Here is a 21,546-nt window from a genome sequence, read left to right on the forward strand (position 1 = left end):
GCAACATTTTGGGTATACCTGTGGGGCCTGATCAAAAAGGGGACCTATTTTGCCAAGGTTTGTGGGGCCCTTTTCTAAAAACAAAAATTTGGGCCACTTTTTTGGGTGTTTCATTTTGGATGGTCATTATAAATAGCTCAAAATTTACTGTCTATTGTCACAAATATTGAAAAGAAAAAGAGAAGTTTAGTTGTCAAAAAATAGTTTGATTTGATTTCAAGAGGTGGTAGACTTTATTTGTTTAGTGATTTTCAGTATTTTGGAAAAGTTATCTTTCAGCACCCCCCCCCCCCCCGCCCCATAAATCGTGACTTGCGCGCATCTTAACACGCATGCAACAGCCGCAGGCTTTTTTATAAGTAGGTTGGCTGAAAATGAACGCGTGGCGGCGCTATTTCTCTTTAGCGGTGGCTTTTCGTCACCAAAAAAGTTGGTAAAAGTAGTAAATTACGAATGACACCTGTGTAAAATTGTAAAGAGAAGTTAACTGTGACACTTTGTGCTCCCTTTGTTGTTTGATAGATTCATACTTTTAGCAATAAATAACATTAACATGCAAGCCAACTGTACCTGATTCTCTCTAGGAAAATACAAATAACTAAAAAATTTGCGCCCTCAAGAGTAATGCGCCTTTTAGTTTGTAAACAAATTCTGTGCTGTGTTGTGTTGATTTTCGAGACATTCCGATCCCTCTTATCTGTCTAAATTGTGTTCGCAATTAAGAAGTTATTGCTAAAGATGGACCGATGGCTACAAAAGGAAATTGAGCTGAATCAGAAGCATGAAGAAATGTGAGTTCAAAATACGACGAGTATGTAGCTGTGATCATTGGAGCTATCCATGCTGTGATTGTGAATGTGATGCAAGCCCAGACCAGAGTTGGCAGAGTCATCATGAATTGAATGTTTATGTAAATTGATTTTTTACTAAACTCAAAACTGTAGTGTAACTTTATCTATAGTTTATAGTATAATTTATAATTTATACTATAAGTTACAAATTTGTCTTCTGAGTTGTACAGGTATGTCACTCAAATCACTGGTGAGCGGTGACAAGTAAACAAACGAGAAAGATACCTGTTTCTTGTTATCTCTAAAAAGATAGTTAATTGATTTTATTTTTATGACCTGATGACATCATGAATTAGTTAGAACTATTACAAATTGATGAATAAGAATGTTACAGATCAACGTCTCTTTGCCACTTGTTGATTGTTCACTCAATATCTTCCATATATTGATGTATCCATGGAGAACTCTGATCCACCAGGACTCATTTCGCTTGTTATCATAGCTGCATTTACCAATTATTATCATCTAACTCAAGACAACTCGACAATTTTAAAGAAAGTCTGACTCTGACGGGTCGATAACCCAAACAAAACAACAAGTTTAAAATACTCTCACAAAAATGTGCGATGATTCTGCTCAACCTCATAATACTCAAAAGTTCTAGGAGGAGTACCCTACTCCTAGAACTATGAGGAATGTGTCGCTATCATTTCTACTCCTGGAACTATGAGGTTTGTATCACTAGTTCGTGGAGACAATAAATAGCAGAACGAACCTCATATAGTTCTAGGAGTAGGAGTAGTATGTACCCCATCACCCCACAAACACAAGTGCCCTTTTTTATCAATGTTTGAATGATTCAGCCTCATTTATATTTTTGCTGTTTTCCAATTGAATCTCAATGAATGTAGATTAGTACGACGTGAGGCGTTATTGAAGCAGACAGAGTTACGTCTTGGAGATACTCAGGAGCTTAGTGCATCGGTGGCTCATCATTGGGGCCAGGCTAAACAGAGGAACCAAGAACTAATTCAGGTGAGGGTCAGGATGCTAGACTTATCATACATGTGACACATTTAAAATCTTCCAAGCTGAATTCTTGCTAGGCCTACATATTTTTGTATACTAGTGGTGTCATATTCATCTCAAACATACATGTATCAACTTCAACTTTAACTTATATTTGGGTTTGAACAAAGACAAATTTACTGGAGCGGGACCTGAACCAATGACCTCCGGATCAACGTACCGGCACTCTACCAACTGAGGTATCCATTATTCAACCCTATGTTGGTGGTCTCCCCATTATGCCTTGTTCGGGGGTGTCAGTCAGAAGCCATATAACCATTAACTGACGTGTAGCCAGGGATCACACCCAAGTTTTCATCACAACCTGGAAAGCAGTGGCCAGGGGATCCCCTTAAGGGAATGCAACCTTTTAATATTGTATCAAGTAGCCTAACAAGTCACAAGGGAAACTGACTTGGTAAGTCATGTTTCCCTTGTGGTTTATTACTTAAACTTGAAATTTAAACTACACTTATGATTTCTGATCATATATTGATTATTTTGATCTTTGAATAGGAGATAGTTCAGTGTCAGACAGAGGCGCGCATCCAGTCAGCGAGACCGTCATCATTTCAACTGACTGCACTTAAGGTAAGTTCTTCAACTGTTTGACCTTAAATACAATTGACCTTAAATAGTTTGGTGCAGAGTTCAATATTATTGCCACAATGATCAGACTGTTAAAGGCACTGAACAGGTTTGGTAATTGTCAAAGACCAGTATTTTCACTTGGTGTATTCCAACATATATAATGCATAAAATAACAAGCCTGATTTGGACTGAATTGGTCATTGATGTTGCAAGAAAATGGTGAAAGAAAAAACACCCTTGTTGTACAAAATAGTGTGCTTTCAGATAGAAATAAAAGGCTTCTGGCCAGAAGTCGTTTATTACTTTAGTGACAAATTACTTCTTTCTCAAAAACTCTGTTACTTCTGAGGGAGTCGTTTCTCACAATGTTTTCTACTATCAACAGCTCTCCGTTGCTCGTTACCAAGTAAGGTTTTATGCTAATATATTTTTTGAGTAATTACCAATAGTGTACAGTGCCTTTAATTCACAAAGTACAGGATTGGTCATTTTTCAGTAAAAAAGGATAAAACTTGGAGGTTGACTATAGCAGTGCCCAGTATGTAATATGTACCGCTATTCATTGTAAAATGTAAACTATAGCTACTTTTTGTGTGAAATTGCAAATAAAAGTTTGAGAAACAATGACCAATGGAAGAATCTGTAACAAGAATACACAATCTGCTCGGTAGGTAAACCTTCTCTTTAGTGTGGGTCAAATTAGAGGAAATTAGTAAATCTTCGGAGTTTTGCCTTCTACAGGCCTTACTGTTGGATCAATGCACGTTGATCAACAGCAAGACCACACAAAAGACACAGAGACACAAAATTTGTGAATTAATGGTTAATTCTATTGTGCCTGCCTTCCACAAGAGGGGGCTATTTGTCTCATCCAACAAAAATAAACGTGCTCTTGGTTGTTTGATTTACATTGAAACTCATTCAGAAATACAGTTCATTTAATCACTTTATTTCATGAATGTTTACCGAACCTGTTGTCTTAACCCTTTGGTGCACAGGTTAATTTTATTGTTTAAAAAATTTCACGTTCATCCATGTTTTTCTCAAAATTTAATTAGGGCCCCCTATTGACATCGCTCTGAACAACAGAATGAGAGCATGAGAATGAGGGCAGTATATATAATAGCTGTTGTAGTTTTTAAGACCGTTTATCAACGTCCAATTTGAATGTGTTCTAGCGCACCAAAGAGTTAAAGACAATGGACACGTTTGGTAATTTTAAAAGACACGCCTCTCACTTGGTGTATGCATAAAATAACAAACCTGTGAAAATTTTAGCTCAATTGGTCGTTGAAGTTGTGAGGTAACAATGAAAGAAAAAACACCCTTGTCACATGGAGCTGTGTGCTTTCAGATGCTTGATTTCGAGACCTCAAATTCTAAACTTGAGGTCTCGAAATCAAATTCGTGGAAAATTACTTCTTTCTCGTAAACTACGTCACTTCATAGGGAGCCGTTTCTCAGTATGTTTTATACTATCAACCACTCCCCATTAAAGGCAGTGGACACTTTTGGTAATTGTCAAAGACTAGCCTTCACAGTTGGTGTATCTCAACATATATATGCATAAAATAACAAACCTGTGAAAATTTGAGCTCAATCGGTCATCGAAGTTGTGAGATAATAATAAAAGGAAAAACACCTTTGTCACATGAAGTTGTGTGCGTTTAGATGGTTGATTTCGAGACCTCAAGTTCTAAATCTGAGGTCTCGAAATCAAATTTGTGGAAAATTACTTCTTTCTCAAAAACTATCGCACTTCAGAGGGAGCTGTTTCTCACAGTGTTTTATACTATCAACCTCTCCCCATTACTCGTCACCAAGAAAGGTTTTATGCTAATAATTATTTTAAGTAATTACCAATAGTAAACAATTTCTTTCACCAGACTATGCAAGTCTTTGATCCTAACTTACACCTTGCTCTCTCAATTGGTGTTTATTACTCTCATTGGGTCATGGCCAAGTGGAACACACTTGACACCTTCAGATGAATACGTACATTTATTACAACCTGTCAAATAATAATAGGGACAATAAAAAAAGGCTAGTACAACTACACAACAGAGGGGTTCAACTGTTCCATCAGTTGTTTCTTCTTATGGCCATAAAATTGTATTTATCTACTTCCAAATAAACTCAAAGGGGCCAGCTTTGATTTAAGAGATATCCAGGGAGGAATGCTAGATTCAAATTATAGTATTCACAATTCCAGCGAGTAGCATTTGATACTAGGCCAAAAATACTAAAGATTCAAAGTTCAGAAATTTTATGTATTAACTTTATTAATTCTTAAATTATTAAAAGTTTTTTTTTTTTTCACAAATACATGTACATTGTTTTCTTTCTTGTTTTCTTTTCTTTCTTTTTAATTATTTTAATATAAAAAGTAAAAAAAAAACAAAAACAACGTTTTCAAAATCCTTTCAAATTACCCATCTACTCTAATGAGTTCACATTGAAAACCTAAGTAGCCTCCTTCTATTCCATGTACTGTTCTCACCCCCTCTGTTGTAAATGACAACCCCACCCTCTTAGGATGATAAATGGGTCTGTCCACACTAATGGGTCTTTTTGGTTCCAAAAGATAACTTTTTGGACTGTGACTGGGAGGGTACACAAAATACAACATTTTCCCCTGTATTTGTTTTGTACAATTCTCTGCTGATAGTGAGTGTGCTTACCAAACAGTATAACAAATGTCTTATTATTTAAGAAGTTACGCAGTTTTCTTTAAGACACATTGTTTGTAACGAGGACAGACATTTTGTATTGGAATTGACTAGAAATGGATGACACAAATAATTAATTAATTGATTTACTCAAAGGTTAATTAAGTTAGACCCATTGCCCCTATTTTTTGGTTATCTGTAAAAACCAAGAGTACCTTGAGGTTTTTCAGCTGGTATGACTGTTTGTTTTTAACATGGACAGACATATTGTGACAAATGTCTGTCCATGTTACAAACCTAATACCTTCAAGATAATTCTCTGTAGTTTCTTGAGTACCCACGCAGATGTCTTGGTTTTGCCTGGAAACATTCTTTGCAGGGACAGCATTGTAGGGGACAACATTTTTGGCAATCTGTTTATATTATTATGCCTTTCTCACCATTTATGTACGAAATGTCTGTCCAACATTCCCCTGTTACAAACATAGTCATCTTGAAGATGATCCCCAGTTATTGCTAAAATACAGATAAATGTGTCTTGCTCTTTGCAAACAAAAACCTTGAAGTGATTTGGAATGTGCATGGGAAACAAGCTTGACAAAACTCTTCTTGTTTATTTTTGTCACCCATTTATAAAAAAAAGTCACATCAAATGGTCCCATTAGTGTGGACAGACCCAAATAGCATTGTTATTTCTGTGTGTCAACCCTTAGTCATCTTTAATAAAACAAAAGGCAGCATGTCTTTGTTGTGTGCCACGTGGAGAGAAGTAGGTTCAAAGTCTATGTACAAGTATACAGCTGTTAGTGTCACTTTGTACAACGGCACATTATCTGAATATGAACAAACATTTCAAAATATAGAAGGGTTTAATAACTATATCTAAATGAGTTAAGCGAAACAAAATTTTGCTTGCCCTAAGCAGGACAGCATAAGTGAAACCTTTCTCAAAGTCAAGTTGAAGATCTGAGAGATAAAAACCTGGACATTTTCCTGGTTTCATTTTAATAATTGTATTTAGACAGTGATTGTAGAAATAATAGTCATTGATGCAATTGGCAGTGGATCAAGTTGGCCGAGTGGAATGCTTCCTTGTCTTAAACCTTGGACACATACATGTAGGACCTTGGTTAGGATCCCAGATCACAGTCTTGCAACCTTTTTTAGTCCCTGCCTTTGTTTTCACATGGATCTTTCACTATTTGGGGGTTTTACCTCCCACAGGTACAGCTTTTGTTTCACAGATAGTAAATCTTTAGGCCTCTAGAATCGTTCCTGCCGAGTTCCAGGTTCCTAAAGTTTGTTTACATAGCCATTTTGAACAGGGCCCTCTGTCATCCTATTTGTGTGGTGAGACTATGGGTCCGAGAGATGAAGTGTTCAATGCTCAATAGATCGATGCACTAGAGTCACAGTTTTCAGTTTCTGGTGATTTAAGATCCTTATTATTAACTTCAAATGATGCATTGCCTGTTACTGTCACCATGTTACTTTAAAACAAAGAACTTTATGATTTACCTTACAAAAATGACTAAAGATGTACCAATCTAAGGGAGAGGTTGAAAAAACTATTTTCACCATTGTCTCGGCACCCTGGAACTGCTACTGTCAAGAGGGGGCCCTATACACAAAATAGGTCATGATTTTGGCACTAACCAGAATTTTGTTTCTTAGGATCTTGGGTTTCATTACCAGAAAGATACAATAAATGAAGTAGAGTAAAAAGCCTTTAACATGTGTATAGACTAGCCAGTGGAAAATGGGCCTATACAGGTATATTTCGGTTCATATTCCCGACTTTCTCAGAGCGGTGTTTAAAACATGACATCATTGGATTTCAACAACTAATTAAATGGGTCTCTACATTCCAAGGAAAAAATCTTTGTCGACATACAAAATGTCAAGTTCATGTCCCTTTTGAGGAATGAACCAAAACGTTCCATACAGACCATTTTTTCGTAAAAAGATTTCCTAGGATATTTTTATGTTGACATTTTGCCCCTTAAGGGTATCGAATACTATGGCTTTTTACACAATTTTGATGCGAGGTTAGAGGATTGTAATTTTTTCCCCATTCACATTAGTACTCTTTCTATTAGCAGTATCAGGAAATCACACAACAGAATTTGATATATCCCTTGCTCTTCAAGCTTACTTATGAGGCATCCTTGATTTCAATACCAGAAACATATAATTATAACAATAATAATAGTTATATTGTTGTCTTTTGTTCCAGCAGAATAAAAGTCCCAAGCACAGAAACTACAAGTCATTAAATGTATTGTTAAAACAAATTACTTTCAGTTTTGGTTGTATTCTCAGTGCACAATGTCATGAAAACAAAAAAACGGTTGCAACCTACTCATGGATCGATACTGTCGAGTGAAACTGTCCAGTTTATGCAACAAATTTCCCCAATAAATTGCGCACTAAATGTCTATAGAATCAATATGCATGTCTGTGAATAGTTTAATTCAAATTGCTCTTCACTACTGTTATATTTCGAATAGTGCTAATTACTGTACAAGAAAAGCATCTTTTAGAGAAGGGGTGGCAGAACGGCAAGTCGGTTGTAAATTACTAAGTTGTAATATTTCTTAAAGACAGTGACATTCCTTAACAAACCCATACTATTTTAAATTTTTGGCCCCCCCCCCCATAAAAAAAGAAGAATTTATATTTGTCTTCTAAGATAGTCTCTAAGATAGTAAGGATTATTTCAGACCAGAATCTTTGTTTTACAAATCTCCAACTCGTATTGTTTTAGATGCATGGAGTTCTTATCTGAAACAACATTGTCCATTCATTTCCTGGTTTTCATCAGCCATTATTTTTGGTTTTATTATTTTTTCTGTTGGAAGTAAAATAATCAGAGACAGTTGAATAAAAAGATCAATACATGCAACAGCTGCACGGGTAGATCTGTATAGTTGTTGTTATAAAAAACTATTCAAAGAGTATTGGATGATTTTAAGTGCATTGTTGTTGAATATAATCACACGGTGAAGGCAAAGGCTGGACTGTTCCGTTTCAAGGGGAGAAGCGGGGGGAAATGGAATAGCTATCTTTTATTTTTATTTTTTAAATTTTTTTTATTATAAATTAATTTAAAACATTTCAAAAGTCACAGCAAGAGATTGAATTTGAAATACAATCATAATACAATCAATATGTTAAAAATATAAATATAAATATGAAGGGCATAAAAGTCCATAAAAGATCTACAACAAAAACATGGAACACCAAGGAAAAACAATAATTATAATGATACAAACAAAATACAAACTAAAAATACTTTGTTGCAGTTACTGTGTGGGTATCCTGCTTATTTTAGATAAGCAGATTACTTTTATGCAGTATTTTCTGCTTAAAGGCAGTGGACACTATTGGTAAATACTCAAAATAATTATTGGCATAAAACCTTTCTTGGTGGCGAGTAATGGGGAGAGGTTGATGGTATAAAACATTGTGAGAAACGGCTCCCTCTGAAGTGCCATAGTTTTCGAGAAAGAAGTAATTTTCCATGAATATGATTTTGAGACCTCAGGTTTAGAACTTGAGGTCTCGAAATCAACCATCTAAACGCACACAACTTCGTGTGACAAGGGTAATTTTTCTTTCATTATTATCTCGCAACTTCGATGACCAATTGAGCTCAAATTTTCACAGGTTTGTTATTTTATGTCTTTGACAATTACCAATAGTGTCCACTGCCTTTAAGCAGCTCTTCAAAATTAGGCTCTGATCATTGCCTTGTTGCCCCTCGAAACGCTCCAGTACAAATTAACATTAGCCTCATTATAAAGTTGCCCCGCCTTGCCCTCACATTGAAAGGAATCCTCAGACCTGCCCCTGCCTGGTACGAATTTGGATTGCTTGACCCTTTATTCTGTTACTCATTAATCGAATGCATTGGTAAACTTGTTTGCTCACATCCTTTTTTGGTGTGTGTCATTACTACTGTGAAACCATAGGCAGATGCTGCTTTGTTGGGTTGAGGGTCCTGGGGACAAAAACACTGTTATGAAATCTATATAAAGGCTGCATGTCATTGTCAAGAGAATTTTTGTTCAAAACAAATTTATTTTATGGACTAGCTGAAAACAGAGATGACAGATGTGCCATTTTTTTTTTTTATATTAGGGCTCGCCTGTTTTTTTTGCATTATTAGGGATTGCCTTAGTATTTTGCAGATGTCATATTCCCTGCACGCTGAAGCAAACATGAAGTTTGATTCTCATTAGTGGAAAAGGGGCCAGACTAAATTGTCTTCGCAGTTTTGGTTTGGTTACAGCAACCTGATTGAGGTTTAACAACATAGTTTTAGATGTGATTGAAAAAGAAAAGAAAGAGGATTTTTTTTTACGCCCAATTTATTGTGTTTATATCTGTAACTTTTTGATTTAGTACTCATAGTTTGTGTTGTAAGGTTAAGGGGAAAATGTTACTGGTCTTTTGCCTGTAGGCATAAATAATTTCTGAGCACAGACAAATCTTGCTTAACGGAAATAAGTTACCAGCCAAAATTGCATAAAGTTTACATTGTTTGTTTGTTTGTTTGTTTGTTTTAATGATCTTCCCATCAAGGGAACTCGGCAAACTCCCACAAGGGATATAAACACCAAGCTGGCAACAGCCAAGAGCCAATCTCTCTCTCTCTCACGAACATTGGTTTAACGTCCATGATTATAAATCACACAAATCAAGAAATTGTGATTCATTAACTAGACGACAATATTTATTCAAGTCATTGTGAAATCAGCGGTTAGCTGGGGGATTCAAATCCCACAACCTTGTGATTGCAAGTCCTGCAAACTAACCACTTGACCACGGTGGTGGCCCCACTCATCTGTTGTTTGCTTTAGCATTATTTTCTGCTGAGCAGCTCCATGAAATCAGGCCCTGACAGAACACACTGGTAATTCAAAGATTACTTTTGTTGGGTAACAACACTTCAATGATGTTTTTATTTGCTGTTTGTGTACACAGGAGCGATATTGGGAGATGGTGGAAAAAGAAACACCCAAGTGGAAGGAAGAGGTAAAGAAAGCCAAGAGAGATAAGAGTAATCCACCAAGTGCTAGGTGACAGATTACCAGCTAACTGGTAGAAAGAGGTTGAGAAAGCCAAGAGAGATAAGAGTAACCCACCAAGTGCAAGGTGACAGATTACCAGCCAACTGACTACCAGCTAATTGGGAGGAAGGGCTGAAAAAAACCAAGAGAGATAAGAGTAATCCACCAAGTGCAAGGTGACAGATTACCAGCCAACTGACTACCAGCTAACTGGAAGGAAGAGGTGAAGAAAGTCAAGAGATAAGAGTAATCCACCAAGTGCTAGGTGACAGTTTACCAGCCAACTGACTACCAGCTAACCTTGTAGGAAGAGGAGACTAAAGCCAAGATAGGGTGCGTTCGTTTAGCTTCCCTGGGTCGACCCAGGAAAATGCTAGTCTTAACATTTCAACTTTGTGTAGTCTGAGTTTGTTCATTGAACTCAATGCATCATGAACTTCAGATGTGAAGACGGAATCATTGCTTAGCACTGTATTAGGCCTACTGTAGAGATTTAGCTTCAATCATAATTTGAATGTTGACCACCTTGCTTTAAAAAAAACTTTCACACTGCACGTGTTTCAAGGGAATTCCTGGAAAATTCCTCAGGAATTTCCTGTGGTAAAGTTCCCAAAGAAGTTAGGGGGGGGGGGGTTCAAGTTTCCAAGGAAGTTTGGGGGTTTGAATTCCCTGAGAATTTCCTGGGGTTATATTCATCATGTTGATTTGATTTGATTTGAATTTATTCAGATAAATGCTGCAAGAACATACACAGCAAAAGGAGGTTACACAAAGACAGGAGGTTATTCATTCATTTTTGTATTGCTGAAAAAGTCCTTTGCCATTAATTAGCAAAGGAGCAAGCATAGTTACTCTGATGCAAGTCTGATGCAAAAAAAAAAAAGAATTAGAAGAAGTAAAGTCTGCCTTGAGCCATGATGTCTATCTGGTTTTATTGGCATTAAATGACTGAGAATATTTTTATATCTCAGAATGTCCTGTGTGCAAACCTTCTATTACAACTTAAATCTAAAAAACATATCCACCATAACTGTGCAATTTGTTTGGTTGTGAGTTTACAGCACCTAAACTTAAACTTGCTCAACCTTGGACCGGCAGTCCAATCTGGTTTATCAAACCTTGATGTCAGAGCTGCCCCTTAGTTTAGAGCTAAACTTATTAAAATCTATTTTAAAAACATTCCCGTTTGAAGAAACTATGAAGTTAATTTTGATAACTCTAATACTTCTCTTGCATTCCATAATTTTTTTTTATATTGCATAAAATATTTGTTTGTACACAAATGCTGTGTGTTCTTTTTGTAAATTGAGTGAGGAATATAGATTTCTGTATATTAAAAGATCATTTGAGAGATTATTTATTTGTCTGTCTAAATTATGTGCATCTGTTGAGTTGACTTTTTTCCACTTGAAATAAGGAAGGCCTACAATGTATGTACGTCTATCTAACAATTTGTCAGAACCGCACAAGTAATACTTGTGTGGTTCTGACAAATTGTTAGATAGACGTACATACATACATACACTGTTGGCTTTCCCCATTTGATTCCCATTTCTTTAAAGTCTGGAAATAGAATTTTTTTTGTTTCAAACATAAGAGTATATATGCTTACGAACAATAAAACAATTTTTTTAGTAATTGTTTGTCACGATTTATATGTTTAAAAAATATATAAAGTTGTTTAGGGGGCTGACTCCGCCTACCCCTTGTGTGACGTCAATCGAGGCAGACTTTGCCTGCAATGCGTATAGTAAACACACGTGCAAAGTACATGTACGTCCAAGTCGTGAGTTGGTACATTTCAAAAAGTGTTTTTCTGCATTCAGCAGCAATACACCTGGTCGGCATTGCCGGAAAAAAACAAATTTTCTTTTGAAACGTACAAACTCGCGACTTTGTCCGTACATGTACTTTGCAATTGTGTTTACTCTACGCATTACAGGCAAAGTCTGCCTCGATTGACGTCACGAACAGCGCCCTCTCGGGTCGGGGTCTACTCTTAAATTTGTAAATAACATAAGAACTGATTTTTTAAAACCTTAGTTAACTGTTTATTCACATTCCACTCATCAAAACACATATGTTAGTGACAAAAGCTTTATTTTGAAAAAATACCACTTCCAGGTGACTTTATTCTTTCTTGTTAAAAAAAATGGTGTGGTTAACCTCATACTGAAACAAAAAAACACATACCAAGATGGAAAAACAAACAGAACATACATATTTTTATGTTATATAACTCGCAACAAAATGAATAAATGAAAGCAAGACGAAACAGACAACCAACCTGAAAAACAGTCGCTCTCCCTCATCAGGACTTTGGACCCGTGTCATTCTTGCTCATGAGAAAAGAGCTGTCATATAAAATCCACCCCTCCCCTCCAAATTGCATCTCATTACTTATATCAAAGTCTGAACGAAAAAAACCTCTCTTGAAATACTCTGAGTTAAATTTCATAGAGCTACTTAAAGGCAGTGGACACTATTGGTAATTACTCAAAATAGTTATTCGCATAAAACCTTTCTTGGTGAGAAGTAATGGGGAAAGGTTGGTGGTATAAAACATTGTGAGAAACCACTCCCTCTGAAGTGCCATAGTTTTGGAGAAAGAAGTAATTTTTCACGAATTTGATTTCGAGACCTCAAGTTTAGAACTTGAGGTCTCGAAATCAACCATCTAAACGCACACAACTTCGTGTGACAAGGGTGTTTTCTTCTTTCATTATTATCTCGCAACTTTGATGACCGATTGAGCTCAAATTTTCACAGGTTTCGTATTTTATGCATAATGTTGAGATACACCAACTGTAAAGGCTAGTCTTTGACAATTACCAGTAGTGTCCACTGCCTTTAAGCAGAACATAATATTACTCAATAATTTGTTTCTTAGCAGAAATGAGCAGGATACAAGTCACACATTGTACATGTAACATAATAGTTTGGCTGTATAGCATAAGTTTGTTGTGCTTAGCTATACTTTTTGTGTTTAAGCAGCTCTGTGAAATTGAGCCCTGGTGCGATAAGAATGACTTGTATAAATAATGGCGCATCTTCACTGCGATCTGTGATTTGGATATAGATAAAGATGTGCTAGAGGGGAAAAGACTGATTGCATTTCAAAGCGTTTGACGAAATCAGGCCACGGTATGGGCAATTGGGCATTCATATACATGGTTATCCGATATACGGGTTTTTAATAATAGCCTGGGAATTAGACGGATGTGAAATAGACATCTCCAAAAGGGGCCTTGTATTTCCAGAGAATAAGATACATGAGAGATGGAGTTATTATGGTAATGTCTGTGGGAACTCCATGTGACATGCCAACAAGCTGATTAACATTTTTACCAGCCGTGCGAGGCAAGTGTAAACATATATAACACAACGAAAATAACCATTCACCATTTGAATTGTATGTTCACAAATAAAGCCGAATACTTTTGAAACGTAAGGCTGTTAAGTGTACTTCAAGACAGTATGATATACTGTCTGAACATGTATCTCAATTTAACTGAGGAGAAGCCTGGTTCATGCAAATTCCTGCAAAAGCGAGTTTTGGAGCGAACAATGCGCTTTTGTCTTAAATTGTGTGAAGCCGGAAAATCTGCTTTGCTTAACCGGAGCCCCAAGCTGGGGTGCTTCTCTGATCAAACGGCTAGTTGTTTAAGTTGAGCAAGGTAATTGACTTTTCCTTCGGATGGGACATTATGCCGCAGGTCCCGTGTACTGGGATTGATAGTGCATGTACACGAACCCAAAACACTTATCATGGAAGAAGGGTTTCTGTCACCCGGGGTTTCTGTAACATAGCAAGAAACCACCCCCCCCCCCCAAAAAAAAAAAAAAAGGCGCGATGTTCCTCCTCATTTACCAAGCGCATTCTCCATGTGCCACTTGCACCCCTAAACTGCCGAAAATGCGTACTGACCACCGCGTGGTGAAACTGACTCTCAAAAAATGGCGCAAACAAGATTTTGTTTCTGGTGATGACGTCAGTGGAATTGGATCAAACGTGTATTTTCCTCTTACCAAAGAAAAGTTTGACCCATTGTTTTAGCAATGAAGTTGTCTGTTGACCGTATACGTCTGAAAGTGTTAACAATGGCCAACTTTCCAACTTTTCATGTTTTAGAAAATAATGACTTCTAAAATCAGAACATGCCCAACCTAGTTGGGCCCATTTTCCTATATGAAAACAAAACGAATTCGATACCCTTTCCATTAAAATAATTATTAGCATAGAACCTTCGAGAAAGACTTTTCAAGGGTCGAAACGTCAGGCCATTATTTATAAGTGTTTTTGAAAGAAGAGAGGAATCCACATACAATTTAGATGGGATGAAAGGACGAGCATAAGAATCAAATAACTGCGGTGTTGTCGAAATTGAGTTTTCTGTTTCGAGTATACACACATTAAACGGAATCGCCCACGAAATGCATAAACTTGAAATTATGTCAATGCTCTCCGTTAACATTACTTCAATGTTGCGTAGCCTACTACGTGTATTAACGTGTTTTATGACAGTATCCAATCACAACAAAATATTAATAAAGCTTTGACCTACAGAGGGAGGAATGACGGTAGAATAACTGGCTGTTTGAATAAAGGCTGGGTCTGAAGCATTGGGGCGTCATTTATACTTCTGGCAATATCAACTAACAACCATAATCAGGATCTCCTAGCTACGAGGAAATACAACCTTTTTTTTCCGACATAAATAGGAAAAAGTACACCCACACATCATCATCATGAAGACGGTACGTATTTGTGTTTGTATTTTATTTTCCCCCACAAAAAGCACCCAATTTTTTCTAACCATAGATAGCAGCGGATTAGTAGGTTTTCTATCGGTTTGTGTTATTGTGTTGTAGTGTGATGGATCACTTTATTTGTATTGTTTTCCAAATCGTCTTAGTTACCTGTAATTTGCAAAATGTAACTCTATTTGTAATTCAAGTCGGTAGAACTGTAAGGTGCATATGTAAATTTTCCTTCACCCCCCCCCCCCCCCCCCCCTCCAAAAGCAACCCCCGAAAAACACCGACAACAACAACTACTACAACAACCAAATTATGATTGGCGCACATCTTTTTAGCGTTTTGTTTTGATTGCTATGTTTCTAATTTTGCCCTTTATTTGTTGACGACAACCTTAACTCAAACCGTCCCGCTGTAGCGATAAACCAAATGATTGATGCTTACACTGGCATGTTTTAATGTACAGTATAATGAGAATGGTTTCAATGTAAAGAGTGTCCAAGGACTTGAAGGCTTTCAGATTGAAAATAAACACCTGTCGATTATTTTGGGCGTTCAATATTGATCTTCCAATGTTTGTTATGAATGATAACATCTTATAAAACAACTGTGTTTGTGTTAAGCCACTTTAAAAAAAATGTTAGTAAATTTTACCATTGCAGTTCAACCTATAGGTTTCCATACTGTACATTTGTTTTAACGGGTTTCTTTTATATTTTTATGAAATATACCAATAAAAAATATATAGCATCAAATAATTAACCATACTATTAAACTTGCGGGTATACCAACCATGTATTAAATACCTTTTGTTTGGGAGGGTTGGCTCTGAAAAGAGCTGGGTGTGGTATCGACGTTTCGAACAGTATACTCCGCTCGTCTTCAGGAAAATGTTTAAGGTCGTGTTTGTTTGATAACATCAAATTAATTTATTTAGTTGCGTTCGCTTTGATAACAACCTCAAAATGTCAAAAGTGTCCGCATCCAAAGTATTAAAGGAAGACGTTGCCTTGGATCGGACAAGTTGGTCTACAAAAAGCGTTATAGACGTTATAGTGGAGCCGTTTGTTATGAAATGCATATGGTTAGAAAGATATTTTAAAATTTTGCTGGGTTTTAAAGTCTTGGTGAAACTTCTGAGAGAACAACATTTTCAGTAACCTTGCTTTTTAAAAAACATTTTGTTTATGCATGTTGGTCCAAGACAAGGCTGTTAAGCCACTCTTGGTATGGGGCTTCAAGAAGAAAATGATTAAAATGAAAAGAACTCAGGGGAGCTGAAGGTATGATTGATATAAAATCGTCTAGATTGTAGGATTGGGTGAAACGTACACTAAACGAGGAGTTCCAAAGAGATGCAATATTCTCTTAATGTAAAAGAGTGAAGAATTCACTCGCTCGTCAGAGTGGTGTTAGTTTCGCTCTTTTGAGAGTGAAAGTCAAGCTGTGTCATTCTTTTTTGGAACGAACTTCACTCTAAATCGAGTTGAAAGTACCCTTCTTTCACTCTAAAAATAGTTGTCCGCCATATGGCTCTACTCTTTGCAAGAGTGGAGGAGATGACGGACAAAATGAGTGATTTTTCACTCTGTACGTGGAATAAAATTGTTGGAATGGCTCAAGAGTGTATGGGTGAGACAAAAAACAGAAAGTAAATTTCAAAGTGTTATCAAAGTGTTTCAATTGAAACCGATTTTATTTGATGTGTGTTTGGAATAATATAGGTAATTGTGTTCATCGTGGCGATGTTCTGCATTGTGTTTATTCAAGGCGTCCTTAGTGATGTGACCCCCAGCGCAGCAGCCACCACCGCAGCCGCCACATCCCAATCCACCGTTACCGACGCCCAGACGACGACCGCCGCCTCGAACACCACAGCCCCAGGTAGTAGGTCTACAATTTTAACATTGTTATAATTCAACTATATACTGCATGTGATTAGACGCGAGTCTTAAAGCACTGTGGGATACCTTTTGGTAATTGTCGTCAAAGACCTGAATTATCACTTGGTGTGTATTTTATTCCAATATAATAGTGCATACATAGCAACCTGTGAAAATTTGTGACTCAAGTGGTCATCGAAGTTGCAAGAGAATAATGAAAGAAAAAAACACTGGTGCACAAAATGTACATGTGCTGTCAGATGCCTCAAAAGGGCTTTAGGCCTAAAGGTCTTTTAATATTTGAGTGAGAAATTACGCCATGGTATTCAACTCATAAACTTCTACTAGGTAAAAACTCAGACCATACGGAGCTCCACATCCCACAATCTTGAAGTTTTTGTATTTTTTTGCGTTCTTCTCGACAGGTGGAGCCGCCCACGTTGTTTATTCAGCCTGTGTAATCGTTGCGTCTGGTGTCCTGGCGTCTATCGTCAGGCCGTAGCCAGTATTGGACGGAGAGCGATCTGTAGCTGGGTTCCTTCAGAAAATGAACTTCAAGTGTAAAGCTTCTTTTAAAAAAATCACGATGCAGTAATCTTGCTTTCCAACTATGAAATCAGACTATCAGATTGAGGCTGAGAAAAAGCGGATGAATGTGAGACTTTGGAACGCTAGGTGGCAGCAGACTTACCAGGTAATTTCCATTGTTTTCGTAGTTCTGAGCATGCGCACATCACCGAGAACAATGGATTTACCCCCCCCCCGGTGAGTCTGCCGCCTCTTAGTGTCCTCAAAAGTCCCTAAATATTTTAGGATTTTGAAGAATCGGATAGTTGATAACTGTCACGTGATGACAGAAGTTCTTTTTTTACCGCGAACTCAGTTTCCAGAGATAAGACTAACCATCTTTTGCATTTTTATTATCATCATTATCACTAATAAGCCACGTATGTAACCAGATTGTTTGAGCTGCATTTGTTGGAAAAAATGAGACTATTGTTTAGTGGTAGTTTAAGCGCTTTGAACTAACAATACGTTGATTTTTCGACGTTAACTCTCAAAATACAGAAACATTAATCTGATTGGGCATAATGAGACTATATTTTTCGTTTATGGCAGTAGAAGCATCCACGCAGATTTCGAGCTGTATGACACAGCTAAACGAATTGCAAGTAGACTTTGGATGTAACTTTTATTCTATATAAAAGAAAAAGCACTGTTCTGATTGTCACGTTTTTTGTATAGGCGCCTACAAGTTATCTTTAAAGTGAGAGTTTGGCTGTGGCAAACTGCTTTATGGACCAAGAATCTAGAAAATAGAAATAAAACACTTAAAAAAAAATCACCATGGGTTCTTTGTAGGTCAAAAGCAGTTTGCCACATCCAGTCTCTGGCGATAAACAACATGCTATGCTGGTGTCACTGACCTAGACTTGACTCAAGTCCCAACCCCGTTCCAATCACATAAAACTATTGTGTTGTGATGCTCTGCATTCCTCAACCTGTTCAGCATTCTTAGCAGAGTATTTTTCAAAGTTCAATTTCATTTCCTTAGTCTAGAGAAGAACAAACCCTTACATTAATAATAATTTGAGTGAGTATTACAGACTTTTATGATAACGCATCGCATTATTGTAGGCCTAAAATAATTCAAAATACTGTCAAAAAAGTGTATGCTAAATTACTTTTAAAAAAAATGCATTTACCTCAAACGAAGCACTGAAAAACGAACTCACGTAACATTTTCTGTCTTTCATAATAATAAGTCTCCTCTGTGATCTGTTATTTATATATTACTTGTTTTGTACTAAAGAGAAAGTGACATTGTGACGAACAATGTATGTTCTTTGTTTACGAAAAAAATAACCAAGAAGTTAAACCTTCGCTCGAGTTGTCTATTTTTCTTGTTTTGTGTTTAGCCTAAACAGCATAACCCCTTTTTGTTCTTCATCAGCCCTGTATTCAGTGAGAGATTGTGTACGTTCGGTTTTTGGAGCACATTGTTCGTTTCAAACATAATGTAATTGTAGATACCCTTAAAGACACTGGATACAATTGGTAATTAAGACCAGTCTTCTCACTTTATGTATCTCAACTGATGCATCAAATAACAAACTTGTGAAAATTTGAGCCCAATTGGTAGTCGAAGTTGCGAGATAATAATGAAAGAAAAAAACACTCTTGTCGCACGAAGTTGTGTGCTTTCAGATGCTTGTTTTCGAGACCTCAAATTTTAAATCTGAGGTCTCGAAATCAAATTTTTGGAAAATTTGTCTTTCTCGAAAACTTGGGTTACTTCAGAGGGAGCCGTTTCTCACAATGTTTTATACTGTCAACCTCGCCCCATTACTCGTTACCAAGTAAGGTTTTATGCTAATAATTATTTTAAGTAATTACCAGTAGTGTCCATTGCTTCAGCATGTGAAGGTTTCTTTTCAAAAGTGGTAGCGTTGTTGAGATATCGTCAAAAATCGGTAGCAATTAATGTCCACTGCAGGAAAAACACACTGCTATACACAATCTGAGAAACGTTCTGTCAGTAACGCTTCTCAGATTCAAATTGGGGAAAAACAATTTTACAAGTGATATGTTTTTCCATAACTGCAGTAATGATAAGTTTCTCGTACAAAGTTGCAGCTGTACTTCTACCAAGTTAGTTTTTATTCACATTGATTTTCAGAGTCATTACAAAACGTACATACAGATCCTTTTAAAATGGAGGAAACTCGCAACACTTTTTGCAAAATTATTTTAGACGAAGGGGTTGAACAGTTGAAGCTCGAAAAGTTGTCAATTCTGCACATGACTGATTACACTGAACTATTTAATCACAACGGCGGGAGGACGAACAGACATCGCACCTGCCGCGCGCTATTATTTGATGTCAATATTTATGGGAGTGCCACGGTTACCGTTAGTGCACTGACGTAGTGTGGTTTTGTTGTGCCTCTAGACACACGTTTCCCTCCGCCAAGCAGACTGCAAAATGGACCATAAAAAACCCCTCACGTCCAACCTTCTAACCCCATTCTTTCAATCCTGTATTTATAAGTTGTTTTCATCCGTCTAAAAGAAAAAGATACGAGCTCGTAGAAAAGTGTTTGGTTTCGTTGAAAACAATAGCAATTGTAGTTTCAGGAGACGCGTAAATAATGTTCCCATGGACAACATATTCGGCAAACTTCCAGAAAAAAACCCAGCAAATACGACATCATTTGTTCTGGTTGATGGATCCCCTCAATCCCTTTGTTCAACGTATACTTCATTGAGACAGGCTTTTTCAGCACTATCCTATAACAAAATAATGGCAATATATATATTTTTTTTACGATTTTCCGGGTTCACTTTTTATTGAAACCATCCATGGCAAGTCACGACATGGTACAGAAACTCGTCAGAAGAATTGGGGGGGGGGGGGGGGGGTCCCAAAAGTGCAGATATTAAGATTGTTTTCAATTTTAGCCACTAATGTGCTATAAGTTAAGATAGCAAACTCAGGTTCGGTGTGTTTTCCAAATTCTAAAATAAGGGTTCTCTTTTCGCCACATCCATATTGATAATACACACATCACTACCCAATTTGGTTCATTTAGTATTTGATTTAATTAAAAGGAATGCCTTACGTTTAGTAATCACTCTTAAAATTAATGGCAGTAAAAACAACTTTGGTAGGGGCATGCGTATGGGCTCATTTGGAAAAAAAAACAATTTTTATGGCCCAATTTGAATAATCATGACAGTAGCGCTTCTCAGATTGTGTGTTCCTATGGATTATTCTTCCTGCATGGACAGTATTCGCTCCGGATGATTTTCGGCGATATCTCTAAAGAAAAAAAGAAGACAAAAACGCTTTTGAAAATTAAATTTTGCTCTTGCTATCAGTGTTGTTATGGGATTAATACATATAGTCTTCGGACACATTACTGACGGCAGAACCCTTTCCGCCTAGTTGACGTGTTATAACAAACATAACCCATAAATTGCTGAAAATCAACAAATTTCCACTACATACACCAATGGATCAAAACTTTGACCTGATTTCACTCAATATCATGCCATAACATGGAGATTGACAAACAAGAGCTGTCAACACTGATTAAACAACTAAATGTCACGCGACGCATATTAATTGAAGTCTTTGTGGATTTTGGCGTCCATGCATAGGTTCACATAATTAATAAAACGTACATTGTGATTCCAGATGAGGTTTCTGTTATGGAATTAATTATTACGGTAGATTAATATTGGACATTATAATATAATATAATATAATACAATATAATATAATGCAAGGCAGCTATTTTGATGTAGGGGCCTACCGCGACTGAAATCAAACGGGAACTATACATTAACACTGGACACGATTTGGTAATTGTCAAAGACCAGTATTCTCACTTGGGGTATCCTAACATTTATGCATACAAAAAAAAACAAATCTGTAAAAAAGTTGGTTCAAAATTAGGCATCGAAGTTGCAAGAAAATAATGCAAGAAAAATAACCCTGTTGTCAGATGCCCGGAAAAATGCTTTGGGCCTGAAATCTTTCTCAGATTAATTTTTTTTATAGTGAGAATAACTCTCAAACACTACGTTACTTCAAAGAGAGTCGTTTCTCACAATGTGTTACAACAGGCCTACTATCAACATCTCTCCATTGCTCGTTACCAAGACAGTTTTTATGCTAATTTGGGTAATCACCAAACGTGTCCAG

At 36.8% G+C, this 21,546-nt stretch overlaps 1 protein-coding gene across 3 annotated transcripts; it reads left to right on the plus strand.

Moving 5' to 3' along the window:
* Nucleotides 1-537: 537 nt before the first annotated feature.
* LOC139939566 (centrosomal protein 15-like) lies at nucleotides 538-11,541 on the plus strand. 3 transcript variants are annotated; one of them, XM_071935576.1, is made up of 5 exons: nucleotides 538-791; nucleotides 1,703-1,826; nucleotides 2,376-2,450; nucleotides 10,109-10,203; nucleotides 10,371-11,541. In XM_071935576.1, the coding sequence occupies exons 1-5, from the start codon at nucleotides 739-741 to the stop codon at nucleotides 10,372-10,374; spliced, it is 351 nt and encodes a 116-aa protein (XP_071791677.1). In that variant the 5' UTR covers nucleotides 538-738; the 3' UTR covers nucleotides 10,375-11,541. The 3 variants fall into 3 exon arrangements, with proteins under 3 accessions (XP_071791677.1, XP_071791669.1, XP_071791687.1); XM_071935568.1 differs by having other exon boundaries at nucleotides 542-791; nucleotides 10,109-11,541; XM_071935586.1 differs by lacking the exon at nucleotides 538-791 and adding an exon at nucleotides 797-910 and having other exon boundaries at nucleotides 10,109-11,541.
* Nucleotides 11,542-21,546: the final 10,005 nt, after the last annotated feature.

Source organism: Asterias amurensis, chromosome 1 (assembly GCF_032118995.1).
Source record: "Asterias amurensis chromosome 1, ASM3211899v1".
Taxonomy (NCBI): Eukaryota; Metazoa; Echinodermata; class Asteroidea; order Forcipulatida; family Asteriidae; genus Asterias; species Asterias amurensis.

What these genes read in the sequence shown, in the direction of transcription:
- LOC139939566 (XM_071935576.1), top strand. Translation starts at nt 739, where the DNA reads ATGGACCGATGGCTACAAAAGGAAATTGAGCTGAATCAGAAGCATGAA. An exon ending in AATCAGAAGCATGAAGAAAT is followed by an intron (nt 792 to 1,702) that starts GTGAGTTCAAAA and finishes CAATGAATGTAG; the next exon opens with ATTAGTACGACGTGAGGCGT. An exon ending in GGAACCAAGAACTAATTCAG is followed by an intron (nt 1,827 to 2,375) that starts GTGAGGGTCAGG and finishes ATCTTTGAATAG; the next exon opens with GAGATAGTTCAGTGTCAGAC.